General features: G+C 57.0%; 1 protein-coding gene across 1 annotated transcript in view; it reads left to right on the top strand.

Annotated features, from left to right (window-relative positions):
- NCOR2 (nuclear receptor corepressor 2) overlaps positions 1–26,537 on the top strand; it is a 245,299-nt gene that overhangs the window by 158,285 nt on the left and 60,477 nt on the right. The window contains exons 10-16 of the mRNA XM_084272224.1: positions 1,637–1,824; positions 3,134–3,230; positions 5,561–5,739; positions 9,037–9,091; positions 11,171–11,269; positions 25,144–25,268; positions 26,178–26,350. Of these exons, the coding sequence (XP_084128350.1) occupies positions 1,637–1,824; positions 3,134–3,230; positions 5,561–5,739; positions 9,037–9,091; positions 11,171–11,269; positions 25,144–25,268; positions 26,178–26,350 (916 nt within the window). The remainder of the gene's footprint in view (positions 1–1,636; positions 1,825–3,133; positions 3,231–5,560; positions 5,740–9,036; positions 9,092–11,170; positions 11,270–25,143; positions 25,269–26,177; positions 26,351–26,537) is intronic.

Here is a 26,537-nt window from a genome sequence, read left to right on the forward strand (position 1 = left end):
TCTGGGATGGCTGTTCCAGACCCATGTGCCAGGATGGGTATGATGCTGGCTGTGGGTTGCTGTGGGTCCCTGGCACCAGCCATGGAGCTTCCAGTGCTTGTGGTCGACAGCACAACCAACCCACTTGGCTTGGGGTAACCCAGCTGCCTCCTGACCTCGAGGCATTTCCATCCATCCCTCTGGGATTTTTTCTTTTCCTCTCCTCATTATTTTTTCTTTGGTGGCCAAGATGAGAGCAGAACACATCTGGGGAATCCTGCAGCTTTGGAGTTCCCTCTCCTCGGGTCAGGGGGCAGCGATGGCATGAGATGAGTTTATTTCTTTGAAATCTGGGTTCCCCATCTCTGCTGCGGTGCCGAGCGCGGCGCTGAGCATCCCAGGGCTGAGCTGCCCCTTCTGGAAAGCGCCGTGGGGCCGGGAGGTGACCCGGGGTTTGCCATTGATTATTTTGCAGAGCAACATCTGCTTTCACTTCCTGATTTGGGGCCTAGAAGGCGTTTGTTTCACTCAGAACGAAACCTTAAAACCCCCTCTGGTCTCCCAGCTGCTTTCACGTGAGGCTGGGTGCTGTCACCCATCACCCCTGCAGCCGTCGGAGACCATCACCGGGTATCTTCTCCATGTGGACCTCCCCGGCCTGTGGACATTCTCCTCCAGCAAGACAGTGGCCAGAGGAGGGAGGAGCTGTTTGGAGGGGGTGGAGGGGGCCTGTTTGTGTTGCAGATTATATTTTAGTGTTATGGTTACTGGGCTGGTCCCATAAATACCAGGGAGAAGTGTGGTGCTGGACCTTTGTGCATGGCTGGGTGTTTGCCCCATGAGGTGACATACCTGGGGGCCGTGGCATGGATCCCCTTGGCACGCCACGTTTTGGTACAGTGTAGGTTTGCTGGTGGTGGGGATGTGCTCAGCTTGCTCCTGGGTCACAGATGAGGAGCAGCAGCTGGAAAAATGCTTTGGTTTTCGAGGACAGTGGAGGAGCTGGGGACACCATGGCATGGCCAGCCCACTGCGCTGTTCAGTCTTGGAGAGGGGCTGGGTTCTGGGGGGCCAGGCTCCATGTGTGGAGCTGCCCTGTGGGCCCAGTCCCACCAGCATTGCCGGCACGGAGCCATGAGCACCAGGGGCGGTGCGTGTGGGTGGGAAGGGTTATCTGGCTGCCGGCACCTTGGCTCTGCGTGCCCTGCTCACGCGGCGGGGACCTGCTCTTCTGCCCTCCCATGTCCCCTCTTCTGCCTCTCTGTGTCCCCTCCCAAGGCCACATTTCAGCCCCTCCTTGCTCAGTGGCCTCAGGCAGGTGACGTGTGGGAGCTGAGGCTCCCTCCCCAGCGCTGGGACTTTGGCTGCTGAATCAAGCACCTGAGGCTCTGGAGGATGCTCAGGCAGAAGGTGTGGTGGGTGGGCAGAGCCACACTGGGCGAGAAGGGAAAAGCCTGAGGGTACCTGATGGCCTGTGTTGAGAATTCACCCTTGGGTTGGTCCCAGACCCTGGAGCATGTCCATATCCTAATAAACCCTATTTCTTTAAGCAACATGACTCATGCTCATCCCGAGCAGCCATCGAGGGACAGGCCTGGAGAAGCTGCCCTTCCCAGGCACATCTCCTGAGTTGCTCCTCTCCCTGCTGCCTTTTCAGGAACAGAAGTTTTGCCAGCGCTATGACCAGCTGATGGAGGCCTGGGAAAAAAAAGTGGAGCGCATTGAAAATAACCCCCGGCGCCGTGCCAAGGAGAGCAAAGTGCGGGAATACTATGAGAAGCAATTCCCGGAGATTCGGAAGCAGCGGGAACTGCAAGAGCGCATGCAGAGGTTAGAGGAGAAGCGGTAGGAAGGGGCTGAGCTGGTATCAGACAGCCTTTCTTTTTTCTTTGGGGATGGGGGTGGGATTTGGTTGTGGGAGGAGCGGGTTGGTGTGGCTGTCGGTCCCTTTTCTCCCCTTCTGGTTGAAGGTAGGAGCCAGCAGACAGGCAGCTTTGCTGCTTTTGATCCAAGGTGGCTCAGCCCAGAGCCAGGAGGAGAAGGGGAGTCGCCGGGAGCGTGGTTGTCCCATCTCTCCTGTGCTACTGGTCTCCTTGCTGGCCGCATCAGAGCAAGGGGCAGCTCCCTTGTGCAGGTGCCTGCCTGGAACGGTGGTAATTACTGCCTTACCAGTGGGCTTAAATGAAGATGTACAAGACTTGCAGGTGGATTTGGTCATGTTGATGATTTGATACATGCACATGCTTTGATTGGAGCGTGGGCTGGGAGAAGAAGGGTCTGAAGAGGTTATGAGAATGACCACAGACAGTAGGAAGGAGCACAGTGTCTCACCAAAGGGGATCTCCTCTGTCCATCCCATCCCCTGACTATTTTCTCCTCCTCACTGGAAGCACAATTGAGGTCATACTGTTTTCTGCCAGGAGGAGACATGAATTTCACAACCTCCACCCTTGTTGAAAACTCCCCCTCCTTCCCATTTCAGCCCCGGGATCTTGCCCAGGGGCACCTGATGTGTGCAGAACCCAAACTCTTGGCCAGCAATCTATCCTTGTGCCCCTCAGACAGCTGCATGGGTCCAAACCTAATCACTGGCTTGATTTTCCCTTAAAAAGAAGGGGAGAAATGGCACTGAGAAACCTTTTTAAGCTTTTACGTGCTTAATTAGAAAAGTTTTAATTCCTTGGGGTGCATGGCTGTTGCATTGGGTGCTATTGGGGTGGGGGAGGGGGGAGTGTCAATGGCTGGTTTTGATTTAGAAGTTCCTGGAACATTTGCAAACCAGCTGCAGTGACACGGCGCTGACAGCTTGGTGCTGACAGCTTTATGCTGTGTGATGAACCCCAGAAAATAATGGTTGGGTATGAAATATCCTTCTGGTGTAGTGATCCAGGAGGTGGCTGTTGGTGCAGGTAAGGAGGGTTGGTTGAGGCTCTCAACCTGGGTGACACAGGGGACAGTGCTCTCTGGGCATGAGCAGGTGCTGTCAGAGCCCACGGTGTTGCAGCGGGCACCGTTCCTGCGGTGTGGGGTGGGATGGCCTGGGTGGGGTGTTGGGATGTGGCCATCAGGGAGATCAACAGGGCCAGTGATTGTCATGAATGTGGTTCACGAAGAGGAGCACCAGTCTCTTGAGTGTTTTGCTGCCCTTTCCCAGCAGGGTAGGACAGAGGGGCAGCGGTGGGCTCTCCATGTCAGCTGCGCGCAGCGAGCACGAGGTGTCGGAAATCATCGACGGGCTCTCAGAACAAGAGGTGAGACCGGGGGTTCCTTCCTCCTCCTTTTCACCCCTTACTCCGCTCTTTTCCAAGGAAGCCAGGAGGGTAGGGTGACTTCTGACACACAGTCCCACTAACCAGGCCACACTGAGGTTGGGGAGGTTGCCATGATGGACAGGATGCAACGTGAGGTGCTCATTTCCTACCCAGCAGCATCGTTCCATCTGCCTGATGGAGCTGTGCAGTGGTTCTTTGGGAGCAAAACATGGAGAGCAGCACCCTGGGAGGTGCTGGCTGGTGCGTGGGGTTTATTGGTGTTTGATTGCCTGTTAGGGACCTTGGCTTGCTGCTCATCCTGGGGAGCAGCCCACCAGCACCTCCTGGCTGGGGGTTCAGACTGGGAGTGAAGGTGGGGAGGGAAGGGAAGGGAGTGAGAGCTCTGGCTGCCAGGCAAAGGGGTTTTTCCGTTTCATTTTGAACGGGCTGTGCAGCTTGACACGGGGGAATCCTATGGAATGAATGGTTTGTATGTGAGCCAGTTGGCCCACATCTTCTGGGAGTGCTCCATTCATCTTGAAACATCCCCGTGACCTTGGCTTCGTTTGGATCTGGTTTCACAAGGGTTCCACTCTCTTGGCACGGGGACGAGCCGCAGTGAATGGATCACGTTTGGGAGGGGAGAGCAGCCCTTGCCCAGTGATAGCTGAGATGTTTGCTGTCTGCATGCCATGCTTTGCTCCTTGCCCTGGGTCCCAGGCAGTTTGCTGGTGGCTGGTTAAGGTGACAACCCCAAAGTTGCAGATCTTGAAAGCAGAGAGGGACATTTCCCAGCCCTGTGGAGGTCATGGCCAAGGGGAGCGTTAGGGGGTTACCTCTAACCTCCAGCACATCGTGCTGCTGAACTCCACCCTGGTTGCCTTCTGCTGAGCCCTGAGCACTGCTGTGTCTGTCTTGGAGGAGAGGTTAAGAGCTGCTTAGCCCTTCAGCGGGGTTGGCAGGAGCAGAGAGGTGAGAGCTGGTGAGCATCACTGGTGTCAGGGCCAGCTCTCCGCCCCAGCACACTGCTGGAGAGAGGAGCGAGGGCTGGTGGGTGTTTCTGCAGCCCTCGGCAGCCTGAGACCCTGCCAGGAGAAGGGAGAAGCCCTGTGCTCTTGGCTGTAGGCAGTGCTCCTGCCTGCACAGGGGGCTTCTCCTTTGGATGGGGTGGTCCATGGCTGTTGGGGTCGATGCTCTGGCTGTAAGCTGTCCCTTACTCCCCCATGACAAGATGGCATTGCCGGGTTGCTAAACAGGAGGCATCATAGTGAGGATGAGGAAGGCAATGAAGCGAGTTGAACCATCCATGTCTGCACAGAGAGCTGTGTTTCACAAGAGGGGGATTGGGTCTTACCAGGGAAGTGGGGTGGTGCTTGGGCAGGCAGCGTGCTGGAAGGACGGGACCTTCCTGCTCTCCCAGGAACCAGCCTCTAGCTGTAAATTAAACTAACAGCACTTGAGACCTGGCCTGTTGGGGTCATGGGTTGGAATTGGTGTCTGACCAGTGCCATCCCAGGTGACAGGGAGGACTCCCAGTGACAGCACTGCTAGCAAATGAAAGAGGGTGGGCAGAGTATTGCTCCATCCCTGCCAGGCAGAGCTGTGTGCAGGGACCACCAGCAGCTCAGCCAAAGGCAGTCCCAGCGTTCAGGCAGGAGACGGCACAACTGAGGCATCACTTTGGCTGCTCTGTTGCAAATACTTATGGAAACCAGTGTGCCCAGTCTGTCCTGTCCTGGCATGCAGCCGGGGCACTGGGTGAACTTTGTGCTCGAATAGGATGGAGTAAAGGCGTCAGGTTGTGTCCCAGCGTGGTGCAGTAAGAGGAAGGAAAAGAACAACAGCCCCGTTAGGGTGACATTTGAAACCTTCTGGAACTGCGCTTGGTTTTCCGTAGAATGGAAGCACTGTGTGTCCCTCTGCCTGCCAGAAAGCTTTGCAGAGCTGAGCTGCTCCCTCACAGTTTGGGGCAGGGGGTGAACCTCCACATGGCTGTGGGTTCCATGGCTGGGCAGGGGGCTGCATTCGCTGTGCCACCACTGCTCTGACTCTGCTTTCATCATGGTCAGGAGCTGTTTTGCTTAAGTCAGACGTTTCCACACGGTATTTTAAAGCCTTTTATTTCAAAACGAAAGATTAATTGTTTCCTGGCTGACAGAGATAGCCTCTTTCAGCGTTTAATTTACAATTACTCCAGCAATAAAGCTGTCTAGTGCTTGCTTTGGAATTCTCCTGCTCCTCCGCCTGTCCTTTCCTATCGAACATCTGTCCTCTGCGGTCCCCGCGGGCCCGTGGTGCTGACCAACTGTTCTCTCTGCTTTCCCCCAAAGAACCTGGAGAAGCAGATGCGCCAGCTCGCTGTCATCCCGCCCATGCTCTACGATGCTGACCAGCAGCGCATCAAATTCATCAACATGAACGGCCTCATGGATGACCCCATGAAGGTCTACAAGGACCGGCAGGTGATGAACATGTGGAGCGAGCAGGAGAAGGAGACCTTCCGGGAGAAGTGAGTGCAGCCCACGCACCTCCCTCTGTGTAGATGGGACCCTTGCGATGCTTTGGCCGGGGTCCCAGCACCCTAAGGCCAAATTCCCTTGGGGAATTCAACCCAAGGGCTTGTCTCACGCCCCAGGGATGCAGCTGCGGGTCGCTGCGTTGGCTTGGACGTGTGCACGGGGCGACGTGCCTGCACAGAAACCTCGTGCCTCTGTGTGGTCAGTGCATGTCCCTGCCTGTGGAGGCGTGGGCAGCTGCTGGGAGTCACAGGGCGAGGGACAGAAGCCTTTCTGCTTCCCCTGCTGTGTCAGCCAGTTTAAGGGCAGCACCAGTGGAACCCGATGCTCCGTACGCTGTTAGGGTTTGGGATTTACACGCTGTCCTTTGGGCACTGTCTATCCAGGGGGACTCTCGGGGCTGTCAACATCCCCCCCAACCCCCCCCCCTCCTTGTGGAGACCCCATTGGGCTGCAGCTTCCTGCCAGTGTCTGTCCCTCAGCTCTCCATCCTGCTGTCTGCAGGATTTGCCACTGTGCAGTTTCCATGGATGTATTCCCACATCAGACAGGTGCAGACTCTGGTGTTTCCTCCTGTTTGCCAGCAGTGCTTGGGAACAGCTTTGCTTTATCAACTGGGATCACTTGGGGGATTGTTTATCCCTCCTCTGGGTACCACTGTGCTGTCAGACGAGCTGTGGGCCCCAGCTCAGGCTCACATCCAGGCCTCCCAGTATCCCCTACCCCAGTAGCTACCCAGGTGTGGTTGAATGGAGGCGTGGAGCATCCCTGGTGCCCCAGTGTGCTCCGTGTGTCTAAAAACAGAGCTGGCATTTGACTTCCAGCAGAATGAGCTCTGCCAGTGCTCGCTGCTCTGGACTCTAGGGACGCAGGGATATGGTGCTGTGCCACAGCCACCATGTCCCTTGCAGCAGCTCTGCCTTTAGCCTGGCTACAGACGATGCTGCAGCAGCTCTATGGATTACCAGCAGGCCCACAGCCAGCCACACTGAAGCCTCTCCGGTGTCCGGAATCCCTTCTCCTGTCCCTGCTCATAACGACTCCTGTTTGCAGCTGAAATAACTAATTGCCAAGACGGACTGAAAAAGAACAAAACAAGCAAACCAGCTCCAAGGCTTTGGTAGAGGAGAATCCTCATTGCTAATTAGCCTTAAAATATGACACTCCAAACAGCAGGGCTTGCCCGCAAATGACGCAAAGGCTAATTACTTGGTCTTTAATGGCGGGGCTGTGCCTGGCTAATGGGGCTGGAAGAATCCACACCCAGCTCATGCATCCTGCCGTGCACGGTGGTTTCTGTGTCATCACTGTGGGTGATGCAGAGCCTGAGGCATAAGTACAGCAGGATTTCAGGGCTCTTGCAAAGCTTATTTTAAGAGACCGGTGCTTAGCAGCTGTAAGGAGGGCTGTGAGGGAGTCCTACCCCAGCTCTCACCCCCATCCAGATGTGCAGGTAGCTGAGCTGCCTGGTATGCTGCAGCTTCTGGCCTGCTTATTTAAGGTGAACCAAAGTTGTGTCATCCCTGATTGTGACCCAGAGCTGGCCCCTTCTTGAGACCATGAAAACCTGGTGCGACCTTCTGGTCAGCCTTGATGTCTGGAGCTCTGGGAGAGGAGAGCCAGGTACAGCATGGCCGACAAGCTCCAGGTCCAAACTCATTGGAGGTGTTAAAACACCCACGAGGAAAGGTCTGATTTGATTTGGCTCTCGTTACTGGTTTGCTGGTGAAGATGCTCAGCTCGGTGCCCTGACCCTGAGCCTGGCAGCAGGGCTGGGCAGCAAGGGTGGAAGGAGAGGGTTTGGCCAGCCGCCCCAGGGGATCCGCCAGCAGGACTGGAGACACCGAGCTCCTCACCATGTCCTACCCACGTTACACCCGCACCACAGCTCGCCCTCCTCTTGCCTCTGGACCATTACCCCAGGGCATGGAGCTGTGAGCTCCTGGAGCCAGCAGAGCCAGTCTGGCCCTGGCCGCTCACATCCCTGATGCAGAGCCATGCCGATGGCAGCCTCTCCACCGGGGCTGTGCTGCGCTCCAGCCCCGACACAGACTCACCACTTGTCTGGCTTCCCATGCTTTGGTAGGGCACCAGGAGCTCCTCATGCCAATTGGTGCTTCCCCACCTGCTTGGTGAAGGAATGTGTTGGAGGAGACATCTGCACCCAGGGATAGCTTCCTCCTGGCTGTGATGCTTCCCTGCCTGCCGATAGCTCCTCTGCTCGCTGGGCAGGTGGCAGCGGCCCTCAGAGCCACCAATGATGTCTTCAGCAGCGTGGCAGGCCTGTGCTCCCTCCTGGGGCTCGGGGGTCCCTCCCCATCCTTTGCAGCCTCCCCTGCAGAGACCAGGCAGGCTCAGGGCCCTGCTCAGCGGCAGGACCACCCTTGGCCATGCTGCGGCACTTGTGCTTGCCCACCAATGGCAATTCCTGGCTGTGGTGGGTCAGTCCATCCCACATTGTCTCTGCTGCTCCTTCCTCCTCAGGGGAGGACTCCTCACACTTTGCCCCTGCTCCACTGTGGGTCTGTCCCGTGGGATAAAGTTCTTCAGGAACAGTCTGCCCCAGCATGTGTCCCCCGTGGGGTCACAGCCTCCTTCGCGCATCCTCCTGCTCCGGCATGGGGTCCTCCACAGGCTGCAGGCAGATCTCTGCTCCCCATCACTCTGCAGGGAGACGACCTTCCTCACCATGGTCGTCTTCCTGGGCCACGGCAAAATCTCTTCTGCACTGCCTGGAGCACCTCCTCCCTCTCCTTCTTCACTGACCTTGGTGTCTGCAGGGTTGTTTCTCTCACGTATTCTCACTCCTCTCTCTGACTGCAGTTCCTTTCCTGCAGGTTTTTTCCTCCTCCTTAATGCTCTTATCCCAGAAGTGCTGCCACCATCACTGATGTGCTCAACCTTGGCCAGCACCGGGCCCATGCTGGAACTGGTTGGCATTAACTTTACTGGACATAGGGGGAAGCTTCCAGCAGCTTTCCACAGAGACCACCCATGTAGCCCCCCCCACTGCCTGATATGTCCACTCTTAGCCAGACATGCAATTGACCTCTGTGCCTATCCTGACGTTGGTACAGGCTTGAGTGACTGTGATTGAACAGGGTGATGTGCAGCTAAATTTAAAGTTCCTCTTTCTGGGAGGCCAAGTAACAGACAGATTATGGTTTTTCTCAGATTTTTAAGTCTTTTGGGGGGGGTGCTGGCACTGCTCTGGGCACAGAGGGCGTGGCACTCCAGTGGCGAGTGGTCAGAGCCAGCACCCACACTAACCTTCTTCCTTTCTCCTGCAGGTTTATGCAGCATCCAAAGAACTTTGGCCTGATTGCATCCTTTCTGGACAGGAAGGTAAGCCTCCCTGCCTGGCTGGAATCTGCCTGGCATGCTCTTCTCCATCACACGGCTCCCCTCGGTGCTGGAGCAGCCGATGGGTGCTGGGCACCTGTGGGCGATGGTGGCTCAGAGCCCCGGGCATGGTCCTGGCTCCCTGCAGAGAGCAGGAACTGACTCAGCCACGGAGAGACAGGGAGCTCGGGCGCCGCAAGATGTGTGATCGCATCCAGCCTGGCGTGTGGGTGTTGCAGCCCTCCCCGTGAGCTGCTTGAGGGGGGGTGGGGTGGGAGTGGGGGCTGCTTTCCAGCATCTCCCAGAGGCATTTTGCACCAGGCAGGCTGTCGCGTGGTGGGTGTGGGCACCCGGCTGTGCGGCACGGAGTGGAGGGGTCCCACTCTCTGCTCAGGGTGGGATCTTGAGGGCGGGTCTGTGTCTGCACACACACCTCCCCTTGGTGTTCTGGAGTAGCTTGCTCACGAGAGGACCTGCCCTTTCCCAAATCTTGGGGTTGTGCTTCTCAGGCTTTTCCTTTTAACTGCTTATTGGGCTGATGGAAGAGAGATTTGAAAAAGAGATCAGAAGGAAGAGCGAGTCTCTGGTCCTGTTCTGAGGGGGCTGGGGACCCTCTGTGGGACAGGTGCTGAGGCAGGTCCCAGACAGACCTGTCCTGGAAGGACAGTGGCTGACCAGGTGCTCTCCTGAGCACAAAACACTTGGGAGCTGCCACTTCTCTGGTCCTTGCAGTTAGTTGCATCCATCTACCCATCTCAGATGGGACCTGTGCTGTATCTGCTCACTCTGGGGGAACCCCTCTGCTCTCAGGACAGTGACCTGCAGACTCCCTTCCAACCCAAATTACTCTCTCATTCTGCATGGCTCAGGCCAGGGAAAGACTTTATAAAACCTTTGACTCTCCTGTCCAGAGCAGCAAGTGAGCAAGGGCCAGTAGCAACCTCGTGCTGCTGTTGTCACTGTAAGATCCTGGGCTCTGCTCAGCCTTTCCCACTTGTTACAGCCGAAAGCGGTGGGACTTGGATGATGCTCACAATCCAGCCTGTGTTCCAAGCTGTAAAATGTCTTCTAATTTTATTTGTACTCGTTTGTAAATCAGGCTGTAATTATGATCCAGAACACATCCATTATCCTGTTGGAGAGAGATGCAAAGTATGGCTCAATGTAATGAATTAATAGATTTTTAAATTGCATTATAAGAAAAAAAATAGTGATCTTGGCCCTCGGAACAGATGACTGTAAGTTTTTGTGTTTGTGCCTGTGTGTATAATCAGGGCTAGATTAGAAAGGGATCCAATTAACACATTAAAAGTTGCAATCTGTTTTTGCAAACGGTTCCAGTCCCTATGTGGGGAAGGGAGGAGCGCAGCCCCCGTGCAGCCCCGGGAGCACGCGGCACCATCCTGTTCCCAGGCGCGATGGGTCTGTGGGGTTATTTCTGTTGGTGCCACCGCTGACCCGGTGCGGCTCAGCACCCGTGTTTGGATGCCCACCCAGTGCAGGAAAGGAGCAGAATGTGTCCCCACCATGGCTCCTTGTTTTCCTGCTGTATCCCGTCCAGTCTGGTGCTCGTGGAGCTGACCGCTGGAGTTGGGGTCCCAGGCCCCGGGATCTCAATCTGTCTGTAAGAAAGCCGCGTGCGCTGGAGCCAGCGCGCTCACTGGCTGGAAGTAACACCGGCTGACAGTCGCGTGGCAGGTTGTGCCGCGCACAGCCGCAACACAGGGTGACAGGCAGCTCTCCTCCTTCTGCCTGTAGTTGCCGCAGTCATCTGGGGTCAGCCCCTGCTTTGCTTCCAACGTGGGTGCTCCCGGCTCTACACCCCATCTCCATGTGGGCACAGGTGTGGGACAGCCCCAGTCTGTCCCTGGGGAGAGCTGAGCCTTTGCAGTGTGTGTTGTCCCCATCTTTTGGCTCCTCTGAAGGGCTTTGCTAGAGGGGTGTGGGGCAGCCTGTTCGGGCTGTGGACCTTCAGGAGCAGCAGGACAGCCAGCCATGGCAGGGCTCGCTTCTGGAGGTCCGTGCCCCAACAGTTCAAGAGGATGGGAGCTTCTGGTCACTGACTTGTCCATGTCATTGCAGACGGTGGCAGACTGTGTCCTGTACTACTACCTGACCAAGAAGAACGAGAATTACAAGAACCTTGTGAGAAGGAATTACCGGCGGCGCGGGAAGAGCCAGGTAAGAGCTGGAGGAGTGCATGAAAACATCCTTTGGGTTGAGCAAGGAGCTGCAGCAGTTTGCACTTGCAGCTTCTGGGCAGTGCTTTCTCTGAGCACCCCAAATGCTGCTCCTGTCCCCTCCACAGATGGAGATCTTGCTTGCAGACTGCGACGGGTCTGTGGGTTTGCTCTGTGTAGCTTTATGGAACATGCTGTTTTCTGGCAGTTGATGTTTGTCCGTCTCCATGCCAAGGTCACAGTAGCTTTGAAAAAGCAAACAACAAACCCAACATGCTCGAAAAAGGGGATGGAGCGAATGCAGAAAACCTGGCTGCATGTCAGGAGTAGCACAGGGTTGCCCATGCAGCCTGTGGCTCGGGAGCCGAGCGGGGCCTGTTTCTCTCTCCGGAGATGGCAGCCGGTGTGCTGATGGGGACTGGGTGACTGTGTGCTGCGTAGGGCTGCTCCTGCCTTGCAGAGCCTTCCCAAGGCTCTTCCTATGGGCAAAGGTATGGAAGGAGGAGGACTTGGGTGGGAGCGTCTCGTGGTGGCTGTAGAGGCACCTAAAGCTATCTTGAAGTGCTGGCAGGCGACTGAGGTCCCCGTGGGGGCTGGCAGATTTGGCGCTGAAGCTAGAGAAGACTCTTAACCCTTTGGCTAAGGGCTGGGCAGGTATTTAGGGCACCTTGAAGCACCTGGGGGTAGGTGACTGAATCAACCCTTGCCATTACCATGGCCAAGATACAGATCTTGACGTGACTGTGCCAGTGTGGCTGCTGACACCATGGTACCCAGGTAGCGCTGACCTTTAGGGCAGGTACTTTGTCCTGTGGATGCTTTTAGCCAGGGAGCGCCCTGCTGCTGGATCCTCAGGTCCATGGAGAGAACAATCATCCACATCGTGAGGAGAGCGAGGTGACCGCAAAGGGAATATCTCTCCAGATAACACTGGGATAGGGATGGAAAAACTGGCCTGGCCCGTGCCACCGCTGACATCAGCAGCTCCTCACACTGCATGGCCATAAAAAGCAGCACTTGGGTCTCGATCCTGATTGGGAGGCAGATAGGTAGCCTTGCTCCAATTTGATTTCTGCAGCATTAAGACATCAGAATAGCTAGAACATGACGAATGTCATGGACGGGGCCCAATTTTCCTTTCTTTTTTTCAGAGACATTAGAGATGGATAAAGCCCTATTAGATTACCCGGTCCCTCTCCCAGCAAATGCAGGGTGGTTCCCTCCAGTACATTTTTATAGTGTTTACCATGGTCTGTTTTGTTAGATCACAGCAACTAGAACATGAGGCCACATTTGTTTCTTGTTAGCGGTGGAGACGGTTTAGCACAGCTCATTCTGGATTCAATACAAAGTTGAGCAAGGAACAAGTGTGGAGGGAGAGAGGCAATCCTGTGCTCTGCTCTGTATCCACCTACCAATCCCTGCAGCCACGGACCTGCCTGTCCCATGCTCAGCTGGCACCCTTTGTATTTTGGTTTTTAAAAGTATCTGAAGCATTGCTTGCTGCAGGATTTCCCTTGGCACTTTTCCTCCACTCAGGAGCCTGGTCCAGCCTGGGCAGTGGCGATGCTGTGCTGCCGTTAGGAGCCTCGTTCAGTGCCAACCTTCATGCAACAACTTGCTGTGTCAACCATGGTAGAAGGCAGGACTGGTTTTGCAAGCAGGGTACAGCAATATTTGTAAACCATTGAAGGCACTGAAGGGAGCGGGTTGCACCTCGAGCAGAGCGTTAGTGGTTTGGGAAGAGAGTCGGATCCCCGAGTCTGGGGGAAGGCAGTGGTGGATGCTTCCTGTTCTGTTACTGTTGGATGCTCAGGTGGAAGGTGGGAGGTTCAGAGGAGCTTTAAGAGCCAAGGCTTGGCTGTACCAACAGCAGTAGGAGAGAGGTGCAGAACAAGAGTTGCTGCATCTAATCCAGCCTGGAGCAGAGACCTCGGGTCCTGAGGTGCAGATGTTGTGCTGTGATACCTCTGGGACTCCAGTATGTTGCTTGTATCCATTTCCTGCGAGGCTGCATGTGAAGGGGCACTGGAGGAGCCTGTGTGGAGGCTTGGGAAGGGCACGCTGCTGCGGGAAGGGGGACAGGCAGCATGGCTGGGTCCGTGCTGCAGGAAGGGGCTGTGCTGTGGAGAGAGTGGGTTTAGGGTGGAATTTTAAGGTGATGGGAGGGGTGTGGTGTTAAAAGCCCTTCCAGAAGCTTGTGGGAGATGCAGTGTTGGGAGGGAACAGTGCTGCATTCCCAGCGCTGCCCGTGCTCCCAGCACGGATCTTCCTGCTGGTGAGGGTTCAAGCAGTTAAAAGCCCAAAGTGAGGTTTAATTGATTTGGAGGAGGCGAGGAGAGGTTGACTTTGATACCAGATGAGAGGAGCGGATGAGGTCGGATACAAATAGCGTTTTCAAGTGGCCCTACGCTGTTTTCTCGCTCCCTTTTCTCACGGAGAGGTTGGTGGTCTTATTTGCTCTTGGAGACTGCGGGGAGCTTGAGAGCAAAGCAGAGAGATAATTACACGTAGAAATAAAGCTGCTCTGGTGTCAAGATTATCATTGTGGCCTACTTATTAAAAGTCCATTAAAAAACAAGAATCCCACTGCTCCCTGGCTGATGGTCCCCTGGCAAAGGATATTCCTCACAAAGCTGCTACTTATTGCTAAAAAATCTCCTGCCAAGAGCGGGGACTTCACGTGATCCCTCTTCCAGTGTGTCAGAAAACGCGGCGGCCGCCCGCGCCAAGGCAGGGCCGCGCATGCTCCCCGCACGCCGCCTTCCCCGGCGCACGCGTCTCACGGAGCGTTAGGCGTAATACTGGGGATGAATTTCCTTTCTGAAGTAATCCTCTGTGCTGGGGTATGGAAAAAATGCTGTTTAACCCTTAAAGAGGGAAAGGGATGGGAAGAGGAATTGGCTTCCCAGGGAGTGATCTGCCTTTGGGGAGGGAGAAAGGAAAAAAAACAAGGAGAGGGGAAAAAAGTTGGAGTTGTGGTTAAAAACGATCTGATCTGTACTCGGTGTATGGTAATCAGCATAAATTTGCATGAGCTCGTAAGGAGAGGCTGTAGCGTGGATGTGTCGCCTGGGGGGCTGTTGCAGTCGTTCTTCAGGGTATTTCAGAGAGTGTCTCTCTGCCAACACCCCGAATTCTGTAGTGGGGGGATGCACCGAAATTAATGCCCGGGGGTTGGCGCCATGTGCTTCGCTCTTTGGGCAAGCTGTTCAGTGTTGGGCTGAGGCTGGGCTGCAAGAGAGATTATTTCAATGTCATTATTCCATGTGGAGTTTGGGGGGCTTTATTCCAGATTAAATTTGCTTTGACTTCGGAGTGGTGCTGCCCGCGTGGCAGTGGAGCGGCCGCAGCACGCCGGTGATGCTTCCTGCAGCCGTGCTGGTGAATTCCCATGGGGAAGAAGCTGCCCGGCTCCCACGTGGTGCCAGGATGATGGGGAGGTGGGCAACTGTCCCACCGGCAAAGCCGACGATGCTCTTGCCGGCAGTGGTGATGGGCGGCCAGAGGAGATGCCTGCCCGCCCTGGGGATGACTCAGAGGCGGATGAAGTCACGCGCCGTGGTGGATGGACACGGCCCGCAGGACGTGCTGTCATGCCGCTCCCCCTCGGCGCTGCTGTCAGACAGGGCTCATGCATTCCCCGGCCAAAGGGCCCCGTGTGTTAGTGCTGACGCTTTCGAGGACTCGCTCCTTTGAACCTGGGGGCACTGGAGCTGCCTTGGACCACCCCCTTCCCCCCCACACACTTTTTCCTCCACCAGAGAGTGGTGCCGGAGCCGTGCCGGCGGGGCGGGGACCCACTGCATGAACCATCCAGGCAGCTGGCGTGATCCCCTGCCAGGACTGACAGACTTTCCCAGGCCCACCCTCTTCCCTGCCCCCTGCCAAAACCCAAATCGAATTATCCGTCCCGCCGGCTGTCCCACCCTCCCCAAACGCAAACCATTCCCCTTGCCGACGCGGATAAACAGCCCCAGCCCGGAGTTTTATAAACAACCAGTTCACTTTTTTTCACAGAAGCCCCACTGCAGGCAGCAGGGCTGGCAGGGACTCGGCCTGCCAGATGGGTGCTGTCTGCTCCAGGGTCGGGGGGGCTCTGTGCACCCCATCCCCAGTGCAGAAGCAGAGCACCCACTGCAGTCCATCCTTGCCCTGCCATCACCTCACCTCCCCAGCCAGGATCCACTCTGGAGCCCAGCAGATTCCCTCTTACACCTCACATCTTACGTGTGCCCCACGCCGTTACCCACAGCGGCTGGTGAGATGAATGATGCTGATTTCTGGGAAGCATTTGATTTTCATCAGCCCGGGGAGTTGCCACCTCATTAGTGACAAAGGGTTTGACAGCTTCTCTTTCAGACACGGGGAGATACTTGTCATAAACCCCTGGATTAATAACACAACACATCCTACAGACACAGCCCGGGATGTGGGCGCTGAACTTTCCTGCCACAAATAACAATAAACCAGTCCACAAGCATCTCAGCCTGTGCTGACTTGAGAGCTGTATTTTAAACAGTACTGAAATTATCTGCAGAGCAGGCTCGGGGGTGTGTGTACTGGGGCAGTTTGCCTGGATGGAAAGGCTGCCTGGGGCGTGGGTTCATCATCATCTGCTGGTGGGATGTTGCTGTGATGTCCTGGTCCTTGGCTCTGCCCCGTCCTGCGGTCTTGTGTGGGCTGGGCCGGGTCAGCTTGCTGCAGGGACTGAAAAAGGAGTGAATTTGGTTCATTTTCAGGCCAGGTCTGTGATGTGACAGCACTGCTGGTGGTTGAGTAAACCCTGGCCAGGCTGGAGCTGCAGGACCCATGAAGTGATGCCTGGCTAGATGAATGGTCGTGGTCCTGATCCTGCTCAAGTGCAGCCACAGGGGAAAAACGCCTTGCAGAGTGTTTAGTGTCGGGTGCTCCCCTGTGTGCTGCTCAACGTGGGCTCTCGCTCTTCAAATCTACATCTCCTTGTAGCCAAAAAAAAAAAATCCCAGTAAAACCAGCTAAGCCCCAGGAAGCCTCAAAAGTGGTCCAGACCCATCCCTGTAGAAAGCAGCGGGCTTCCCCTGCCCACAGAGGGTCATGCTGGAGCTTGTTTGGAGGCAGCAGGTCCTGCTCAGCGGCTGGTCATTTGTCACTTGCAAAGAAACTGGTTTCCATCAGGGAAAATCATTGTTTCTGAGCAAACCCCCCTATCTGTGCTTTTCCTGTGGCTCAGCACAGCTTGGGCACTTCCCAGCAGGTTGGGCAGCCTGGCAGCATCATGGGCAAGGGCTCAGCATCTGCAGCCATCCCCCATGCTTTGCTAAATGCTCTTTGCCAGGGCCCACGTTGATCTCTCAGCCCTCTCTGGGCTTCCAGGCTTGCTGGTACCAGTGTGTGGTTGGTGCAGGTAAAGGGCTGTCACTCGGTAGCCATCACCACCGTGTCATGGGTGAGGTGGAGCATTGGGGTGCTTGCACAGAGGATGTGGGTGAGGTGTGAGACACAGCAGTGGTCCAGCTAGTACCAATCCTGGAGCCCTCCACTGGCACCCACTCTGTCAGACTGGGCTCCCATCATCGCTCCTAAAACATGCCTGCAGGTATTCCTCCCCCATTAAGGTGCATCGTGCCCTTTCCACCCTTACAAGGGTGTTTCAGCTTTCCCATCACCCTGCCCACCCCTCTGGGCAGCGTAACCAGGCAAACACAATGGCAACTCGCATTCCTGACATCCCAGCTGCAGTTTTGGGGGCGATTAAATGAGAATGATGTGGCCATATTTGGGAGAAGAATCGAAGGATGCGTTTCCACAGGAGGATGGCTGGTCCATCCCTGGGCCTCAGCACAGTCTCACAGGCTGCTGGCAGCACAGGGGATGACAGGGAGACCTGCAGGCTTGGAGCAGGGACAGGCAAGGACGTGCTGCTGATGGACCACTCGTTCGACTCTTGGGCTGCCACAGCTGGGCTTTGCCGTGCGGCTTGATGGTGTCTGCAGTTAGCAGTAACCAGACAGTCCCTTAAAAGCGACGTGAACCCCTCCGTTCTGGTTGGGGCCTGAGTTTGGACTCGTGTTTCTCCAGAAGCAGGTCGATGCATCCTCCCAGCGAGCGCTCCAGCACACCTGCACCCACGTGAGTACTCCTTGGGACAGGGGGTGGGATCCAGGCTGGGTGTTACCTATCCCAACGGAGGAGCAGCAGCATCTTCCTGGCGGGACAGGGAGTGATAGAAGCGGTCGGATTTTGGGATGAGCTGGTTTATATGTTATTGTGATCCAGGATTGACTGGCAACAGACAGGAAATAAGTCGTGCCATTGGTGTATTGCTTTCTAAAGTAGGCATCCCAGAGATGCCTACTTTATCCCAGAGAAAGCTGCTCCCTTGAGGACACGGGGCTTGCTTTGTTCCCAGCGCATCTGTGGGGTGTGTGTGGATGCTGCTGTGTCTCCCACAAGCCACCAGCCCGGCACCCTGCTCTGTTGGCAGGGCTCAGAGGGGGGTCGGCACGTGGCCAGGGGGCTGTGAGCAGGAGGGAGCGGGGTGAGGCAAACTGTGGGGAAGAGGAAACACGTGTTCCCTGCCTGGGGCAGAGCAGGGGCTCATCCCCAGTGCTTCCAAACGTTACACACTCTCTTCCCCTTGGGTCATTTTCCCTTCACAAGCCATCAAATCACTTCTTTAAAAAATCTCAGCAGCGACCCAGAAAAGAAACATTTCCTCTTATGGAAAAGCCCTCAGTGATTTAAGGAGAGAACTGAGCGAGCGGGGTCCTGTAAAAATCACTTCTGTGCTTCACCAAGATCAAGGGGTGAGCGGTGGGAAGGTGTCAGTGCCTGCTGGGCTGGGCTGAGCTGTACCCAAAAGGTTCCCATGCCCAACAGGCTCCCAGTGCCGCCTGAGATGCACTTGGGTGCATGCCAACTGGGCACGCTTATGCTGTGGTCTGGCGAGTGATGCTGCGGGGTCCAGCATCTCTTCTCATCCCTGGCATGCTGCTCACCCCTGGCACAGCCTGGGAGATGGCATGGGGCTTTCCCGGGGCACAGCAGGGCAGCCCCACTCTGGCTGCTGGTGCTTTGTGGCCCACGGTGCTAGAGAGCTGTGCTGGTGAGGGCAGGGCCTGTTTGGTGCCTTCTGGGATGCTGGGCATGGCCCTGGCGTTTTCCATCTCTGCCATGTGATGGTTTGCTGCCTCGTGGACTTTGTTGTTTACCGGTGGAGGAGTGGCACAGTTCCAGGCCATCGCGGTCACAGAGCTGAACCAAACCAGCCCCGTGCTTGCTCTCGTTCTCCTTATCAAATCTGAGCCTGGCCCTTTGGTTTTTTTTTCAACTTGCTTGTGCAGCCAACAGCATCAAACCCGGCCCCGGGACGCGAGCGATCAAAGCCAAGTCGCCGGCAGACATTCCTCTTCCTCTCCTTGTTGTTTTGGCAGCAGCTTGTTTTGCTTTGCGGTTTTTCCCATGAGCGGAGGGTGCTGCGCGCGGTCGTGAGAAGCCAGGCTGCGTGGCGGTGGGTGGCAGTGAGGGCTGAGGCATTCCAGAGCATCAGAGCAGAGGCTCCGGGCCCTGGGAGTCAGCTCCACGATACGCACGTGTGTGTTTCTAAGCTGTCCTCCCTGCCTGCCATACCCAGCCTGCTGCCAAGGGATGGGCAGGGATGTGTGGGGACCACTGTTGGCAGCACCCGTGCGGCATCAGACCTTGTTGGTAGGTGCCTTGACTTCTGCTACGACAGGGAAGGGTGCTCCAGGGGAGATGTCGGGCACTGGGGCTGCGTGGTGGAGAAATAGGGGGCTGGTGGTGCAGGAGTCCCTGCCCTGGCTCTGGTTTCCTTGGTGTGACAGGATGGAGGTGCAGGTGGGACGATGGGTGTGAGTGGTGGAGGAGGGGGCATGCGTAGTGCCAGCCCCACTGCTGGTGGAGATGCTGGGGGCAGCATCCCATGGGGCTGGGGAGAGGGGAGCGAGCTGAGGGCCGAGTCCCACTGGCAGCACAGTAGAAAGCAGAGCGTATCCCAGCCCTCAGTGCCAGTACAGACCCTGTGGCATGTTCTGGGTGATACCAGCAGGCACATGCAGCCGTCACAGCGTGCAGGGGCTGCTGGAGAAGCCGCAAAGGAAACCCCAGGTGTTCTGGCCAGCGTAGCATTAGGCCTTTTGTCTTCAGCTTATCTCGAGCTGGTTTTAATTTGCAGCTCCCTGATTGCGTGCAGTGACTTGGCCTGAGCCTGCTCCGCAGCCGGGTGCCCCAAGAGAACATCATAAATGCCATTGATCTGAAGTCACTTGTGGGAGAAGTGAGGAGCCGGCACCCTGCACACGGGAGGGGCGGCACGGCCGAGCAGGCACTCGGGGCTGCTGGAGGGGACAGGGCTCAGGCTGGCGGGGCGCAGCTCCCTCTAAAGCCCCCGTTAAGGCTGACTTCAGTGTGAACCAGTAGGCAGAGGCTTGGTCTGTGTCTATGTGCTGCTTACAGCGAGCCTGTAGCCACGGATGGAAAGTGAACACCCCGGAGCTTGCTGCCCACCATGCCCAGGGATGGGCTTGGGCGATGGCAAAGCGTGTCCCCTCGCAGCCTGGCCTGGCACGCACGGCTTCCTTGGCACGAGAGCGCAGAGGGTTGTAGTTTGCTCCTTCCTCTTTTAAGAAGCAGACGGGAGCTCGTGGTTTCTGTGGTGCGGTCACCTTCTGTAAGAGCCCAGGGCTCTGTAATGGCAGTGTGGGGGAGATAAACCAGCTGGCACCCAAACCGTGACTCCTGCGCAGCCCACCTGCCCTTGAGACCTGCCTCCTAAGAGGAGGTGTCGCTCCCAGCTGGCACTCAGGCTCAGGGATGGGGCCTCCCACAGTACCATCACCGTGACCCAAACCAGCTGCTCCCCACTAGAAAGCGGTGACTGGAGGTGGTAGGAGCTGGTGGTCCTGGGACAGAACAGGACCCCCAGGGACGAGCTCAGTTGAACATGATGGGGAGCTGCTGTGGAGTGATGGCCATGCCTGTCCCTGTCCCCAGCAGGACCAGGGCTGTGGACCTGGCAGATATTTGTAGAGTGAGGGGGGATGGGAGAGGGTGGCACAGTCCAGCAATTAATGCCGGGATGCCCCGTGGGCAGCGAGGGTAGCTTTCTGCACGACGCTCTGACACGGTCCCCAGTCCCCTTCACATAGTCCAGCACATCTCACCACGGAGGACACTGGGAAGGCAGGACCTGGTCGTCTTCCAGAGGTTCTGCAGGTTTGGAAAATAAATAACCGTGCGCCGTAGGTTCGGCTTGGCATCCTGGCAGATTAATTACGCTGGCTGCAGCCAGCGCTGAGAGCCCCGGTGACGAGAGCTGTGGTTTATAGATGATGATTCATCGACTCGACTTAGAGCGACCACGTTATTCCAGCAGATTGCAAAATCATAAGAGGAATGTTGTGGTTAGTTTACGGCTTAACTATGCAAATCGTCAGGAAGCCTTCAGAGCTGGAGAATGTAAGGCACAGCGCGCCCGGATGGCTGGGCGCTGAGCTGGGGCCGGGAGCCGGCGATGGGGCTGTCGGGGACCGGCCGCTCGCGGGAGCCGGGGAGTGGGGAGGTGAGTGATTTTTTGGGGGGACGCAGGGGGCTGGAGCTCACGGTGAGCGTGTGAGTGATGTGCTTCTGAGGTGGGGGACACACTGCCAGCTCGGATGGGGGGGTTCAGTCCGGTTTTGCCGTCTCGGTGCCAAGGCGGCAAGCGTCCCCGGTGGGGTTGGGGAGGGTGAATGCGCTTCCCCCACCTCCTGCCCTCCCGTCCTGCTTCCAGACGCAGGCAGTGCCTCGGCAGAGGAAGTAAACAGAGTGGGAGGAGCTGCACCTCTTCCTTGCCGGGGCTTTCTCCCAGCCAGACCCGCTGCCGGGACTTGCTGAGAGTTAGTCGGTTCTCAGCAGGGCTAGTGTTTGGGTGACGGGACCTACCTGGAAGCCGGTGTCCCCCGAAAACGTGCTTGGAGCTTTAGAGAGGCTGAACTCCCCGTGCCAAGCCAGCCCCATGGAGCTGGGCGAGCCGTGTCGCTCCGGAGGGAAGCCATGGCGAGCATGAGTGTCTGCCCATGGGCCCCAGCGAGGGGATGGCCGGCGGCACACGCGATGGCCCCAGGAAGGCTGGCAGCGCTCTGCTCCTCTCCAGCTGCTCCGAGCCGGTGGGAAATCGGGGTAGAGGTGAGCAGATGTTTGTAATTACGGAGCAGCTCACGCCGGAGCACGGGGAGCATGCGGGGAAGGAGGCCGGCCATCCCTCTGGGCTCAGAACAGGGTGGTGGGCTCAGAGCAGGATCGGCTCCTCGCTCACGTGTCTCCCCCCGTGTGCGGTTTGTCCCGGGGCCTTTTAAAATAAACAGGATGTGTTGGCAGCGAAAACAAAGCAGCGATGCTGGGGAGGAAGGGCGGTCCGGTGGCTGGAGTGTCTGACCTGGGAGGGAGGGACAGCCCTGCCCTCTGCCACAGGCATCTTCCCTGGCCTCCAGCACATCCCTTCACCTTCTTGTGCAAGGTGGGGAGCGCGTACCTGCTTTGCCTAGGGATGGGGGGTGGGAGGTGCCTTGTCGCCAGGGGGGGCAGGAATGTGGGTGGAGAGAGGTGTCAGCTTGGCGGGAGCCGAGCAGTTTTGGCGGCAGCCTTTGGCGTGTCCGCTAAGAGCCGACCCACCTGCCCGTCCACCTCTAACCGGGGCAGCGTGAATCAGAGGAAAACATCGGCTGGTAATTGGGGAAGCATTTCCTGGCCTGTCACGCTTTGGGATGGCGTCCCATCCCTTGAATCATGCAGAGCTGGTCCACGTCCAGCGCTAAGAATAGGCTCGGCGGGGGCCAGGGGGGACCGGCCGGCTCGCGGGTTCCCGGCCGTGGCTTCCCGGCACTGTGCCGTGCTGCAGTCCAGCACTGATGCTGAGTCCAGTCTGGGGTAGAGCACGTAGCACAGGTGGGCTGAGGTGGCTGCCCTGGTTTGCCGCGGGTCGTCCCACATCCTTTCTCCACATGCTGCTTGTAGCTGAGCTGCTGCGCAGCTTGCTGTGGGGCCCAGGGGTGCCTGCTTCTCCCTAGGGCTCTGGGTGCTCCAGCCAGCCCTGTAGCCTCTGTCCCAGAGCGTACCCGCGAGTGGGATGGGGTGCAGGGTGGTGTTTGTGAGCAGAGCTGTCCCCAGAGGTGCTTCGCAGGGTGTTTGGGGTGCCCCGCCGTGCAGCTGAGCCCTAGCACAGGAGATGAGCTGTCACCACATGCTTGCCATGGGGCTTGAAGCAACATTTGGCCAGGAGGTCTCTTCAGATGAGGACAGGATCATGGCCAGGGGCGGAGGAGGGGACAGGTTTCCCTGCAGTGGCCTGGTGGTGACAGTGCTGCTTGATGTATGAATTTCAGCCTGGGGAGAGATGGCTGGCAGGCAAGAGCTGTCCCATCCCATGTCCCATCCTGTGTCCTGTCCCATGTCCTGTCCCGGTCTGCACAGGGGATCGCTCCTGGCATCGGGCGTGCTGCCGTGGCCGGGGCAGGGCAATCACTAGAGGGCATCCTTGGATCGAGATGCTCCTCTGCGGTGGGAGAAGCCCTAATTTGATTTCCCACCAGCCTGGGCTTGCAGTCCCCACGGGGAGAGGGATGCATGGTGACCCTTGGAAGCTGAGGCCATCAGGCTCTGCCTGTCCTCCTCCTGCCAGAGGTCGGTAGATGGATCTTGGGAAGCCCAAGTGCTTCTCCCTGATTTTGCAGGCTGATGCAGGGACTCATTAGCAACCCCACTGCCCCAGCCTGATCCTCTGGGGAGGCTGCTCAGGGGGTGACAGCCCCCTGGTTTGAACGAGTGCAGAGACGAAATGAGATGATGCTGGAGCTTCCTTTGGAGCCAGCACCAGCCTGATGCTGGGACAGGGACTTGTGTGTTTGCAGCTGGGTTTACGGCTGGAGGAGAGCTGGGTTTGTGCCCTGAGGAGCTGGGACCTCCAGGGTGCACGGTTTCCCCCTAAGAAAAGGGGGTTCCTTCCCAAAAGAAACCATTCACAACAGGGGACAGGTAGAAATACTGTGAAGCTCCGTTGGGATCCCTTCCCTTGCGAAAGCGCCGGGTGTGGGGACAGCTGAGGTTGGGGCAGAGCCTGCCCTGCTCCCTGCCTGCCCCTCGGAGGTCACAGCTCTCACCTCGTGGGTATTTGTCTGGGCTGAACCCGCACTCCGGGGTTCACTGTGGTGTGACTCAGGGAGTCAGAGAGTTCAGGGCGGCGCTGGGGAAATACGCGTGATGGATGCCTCTTGCTCCTCTTGCTCACCTCCCAGCGCTGGGAGGCTTGCTGGCTGTACCCCCCTCTTCCTCCTCCCCAGGTTTGGGGTTTGGTGAGGGCAGTGCCTGGCACACTGGTATGACACTGTTCCTTGGCCAGTTGCTGCAGGACGCAGCCAGTTCCCCTACCCTTACAGATTTACAGACATTCTTAAGCAACCAGTGGCTCATTCCCACTGTTCCCAGCCTCCCCCTCCCCTGGATTTTCCCAGCCTTGTGTTCCATGGAGCCATTCCTGGGCGTGCAGTGGGGGTGTGAGCTGATGTGTTACGGGCATGTTTGGCACGTGTGCTGGCAGGGAGGTGCTGTGGGGGCTGGCCAGGCTGCCACACGTGTGGTGCCATGCAGGGGTCTGGGTGGCACAGCTGCCTCCTCCCTGTGCAAGGAGGAACTGAAAGCCCGCAGAGTTTCAGTGATGGCAACGCCTGTGTTTCAAGGGCTTCTGTTGAACCGGGGCCTGAAAGAACCAGCAGCTTGCTTGTTCAGCTGCTCCAAAGCCTGTTTTGACATCTCCATGCTTCTCATTTTAGCAGCGGGCCGTGGGGGCAGAGGGTTTGGTTCACACCCAGCACTGCTGCTGCAGGGATGCCCTTGCTTGAGGCAGCCTCCCAGTTCTGTGTGCTGACCAGACCAGGCTCACACTGCTGATAAATTCATTTTAATGCTATCCCTGCCCCCCGCACCGCCCCGTTACACCCCCGAACTGTGAGGGTGCAAGCCCTGCAGCTTGGGCAGGGGCTGGGCGAGCAGGGTGGGTTTCCTGGACTGAGCAGCCTTGCATTAGCCAGGAGCAGTTTGGTTTAATAAATAATTTCCGTCTCTAATTTCTACTTCTCTGTGAAATGCCTCTCGGTTGCCGGTTGCCAGAGGGAAGGGAGGTCAGGGGAACCAGGCCTCCCCAGCATCCTCCTTCCTGCAGCTGTTGAAACAAAATCCAGAACTATTATAATCGCTGTGTCCCTCCCTCGGGTCCAGTGGCGCCTTCGGCCCAAGCGACAGCAGCGTTGTCGGGGAGATGGGGTGCACAGCCTCTCCAGAGGGTGCCAGGCGGTATGGAGCGGGTGGGGAGCCAGGCATCTTCCCTCCTCTGTCATACCAGACTTTAAACATTCCCCATGGGCCATATCAGATGCTTGGGAAAAAGGTCACGGCGTCGGTATCGCTGAGTCTCGGGGTGTTTCTGGTGCCCCCGTCTCCTTTGTGCTCGAGCAAAACGCATCCTACCTCCTGCGAATCGTGACCATTGTTGCAGAGCCATCGTCTGCAGGAGCAAAGACGGGGGGGTTCTCACCCCCCTGCCTTCCCCTGCATCACGTCCCTGCCTGCAGCACTGCCCAACCCCAGGAAGCTGCCCCACCACCAGGAACAGGAGCCGGAGCACGGCTGCTGTGCCCAACCCCAAACTGATCTCCCCGGAAAGCTTTTGGCCCCGGTGCTCCTGTCAGCGCCCTGCCTGTACCCTCTGCCTGCAGCGCTCCTTCCTCTTGGCCACTCGCCCCCAGCATTGTGCCGACGCGGTTGTTTAGGTTGGCCCAGGTGCTGGGATGTATCCGCCTCAGCACTGACGGGTTGTTTTGTTTTACGGCCCTTGTTTTGCAGCAGCAGCAGCAAATGCCCCGGAGCAGCCAAGAAGAGAAAGATGAGAAAGAGAAAGAAAAGGAGAAGGAGGGAGAGAAGGAGGAAGACAAGCAGGAAACAGAAAACGACAAAGAAGAACTGACAAAGTAAGGACAACCCTCTCTGCCTTGTGGCTCGCATCCATCCCTGGCTTGGAGCTGTGGTGGGATGTGATGGTGGGATGCAATGTGGTCCAGGGCTTCCTGACCCCGTGCAGGACCACATGCTCCCACCTCACCACCTCCTCTGGGAGGGATGGGCAGCAGAGCCTGCTCTCCTTTTCCTTGCTGCTCCCAAACTGGGAAAGCAACTCTGATATGGGTCTTCTTTAAAACATATATAAACCAAATCAACCCACAAAGCCCCTCTAATCCTCCAGCTCGCTTTGTTATTGTGAGAGCCTCCAGGAGTCAGAGGAGCGATGTGGGCACAGCTGAGCGCAGCACTTCACCTTTAGCATTACTGCTGTCACCGTGAGCGCTCCCAGATGAAGGGCTTCAGCCAGCTCTGCCTCCCTCACGCCGAACGGGGAGCGTCAGAGCCGTGGCGGGGAAAGGTTGGCACGCAGACCACTAAGCTATCTGTGATGGGCTTAATACTTGGTTTAAAAGAACATCTGGCTTCATTATATCTAGGCTGCAAAGACATTTACCAGCAGGTCCCTTTCAGGAAGATAAATGAGGAGGAGGCAGGGATGAATTTGAATGGTCTGGTATTAAACCTGTCTCTGTCAGGTCTCTGCGTGCACTTGGTGTTGGAGCTGCAGCCAGCTGCAAAAAGAAAACCCCACTGCAAATCACCCTGCCGCTAATCCAGCCCATTCCCAGCCAGGAAAAGAGCCTGTGTGTGCAAAAGAAAATGCAGACCTGCCCCCCACCCCCTCCCCAAAAAGACCACCGACAAAAAACTCAGCCAACCCATCCCCTAACACGTGCAGAGAAGTCATTGCTTGACCTAAAAAACAGCCCAACCCAACAACCTATGTTTTCTTTTTCCTTCTCTCAATGATTTTGCAGGGACAAGAATGACGACACATCTGGGGAAGACAACGATGAGAAAGAAACTGTCACCTCCAAAGGTCGCAAAACCGCCAACAGCCAGGGCAGGCGCAAGGGCCGCATCACTCGCTCCATGGCCAACGAAGCCAACAACGAAGAGGCGGCCACCCCACAGCAGAGCGCCGAGCTGGGTAGGTAGGGGTGTGTGTGGGATGGGGGTGCCATGGCAGGGGTTTTGGGGTATCCGCTCTGTTGGGATGGGCCGTCACATGGCCCTGCTCCCAGCAGAAGGGTTTTCCTTGGTGAAATCCTCCTTCTCAAGGGGCAGCAGTGAGGTTTCTCTATCCCACAAATTACCCAGCGCGGTTCACTTGGACG

This window comes from Gallinula chloropus, assembly GCF_964237585.1.
Source record: "Gallinula chloropus genome assembly, chromosome: 17".
NCBI classification, from domain to species: Eukaryota; Metazoa; Chordata; class Aves; order Gruiformes; family Rallidae; genus Gallinula; species Gallinula chloropus.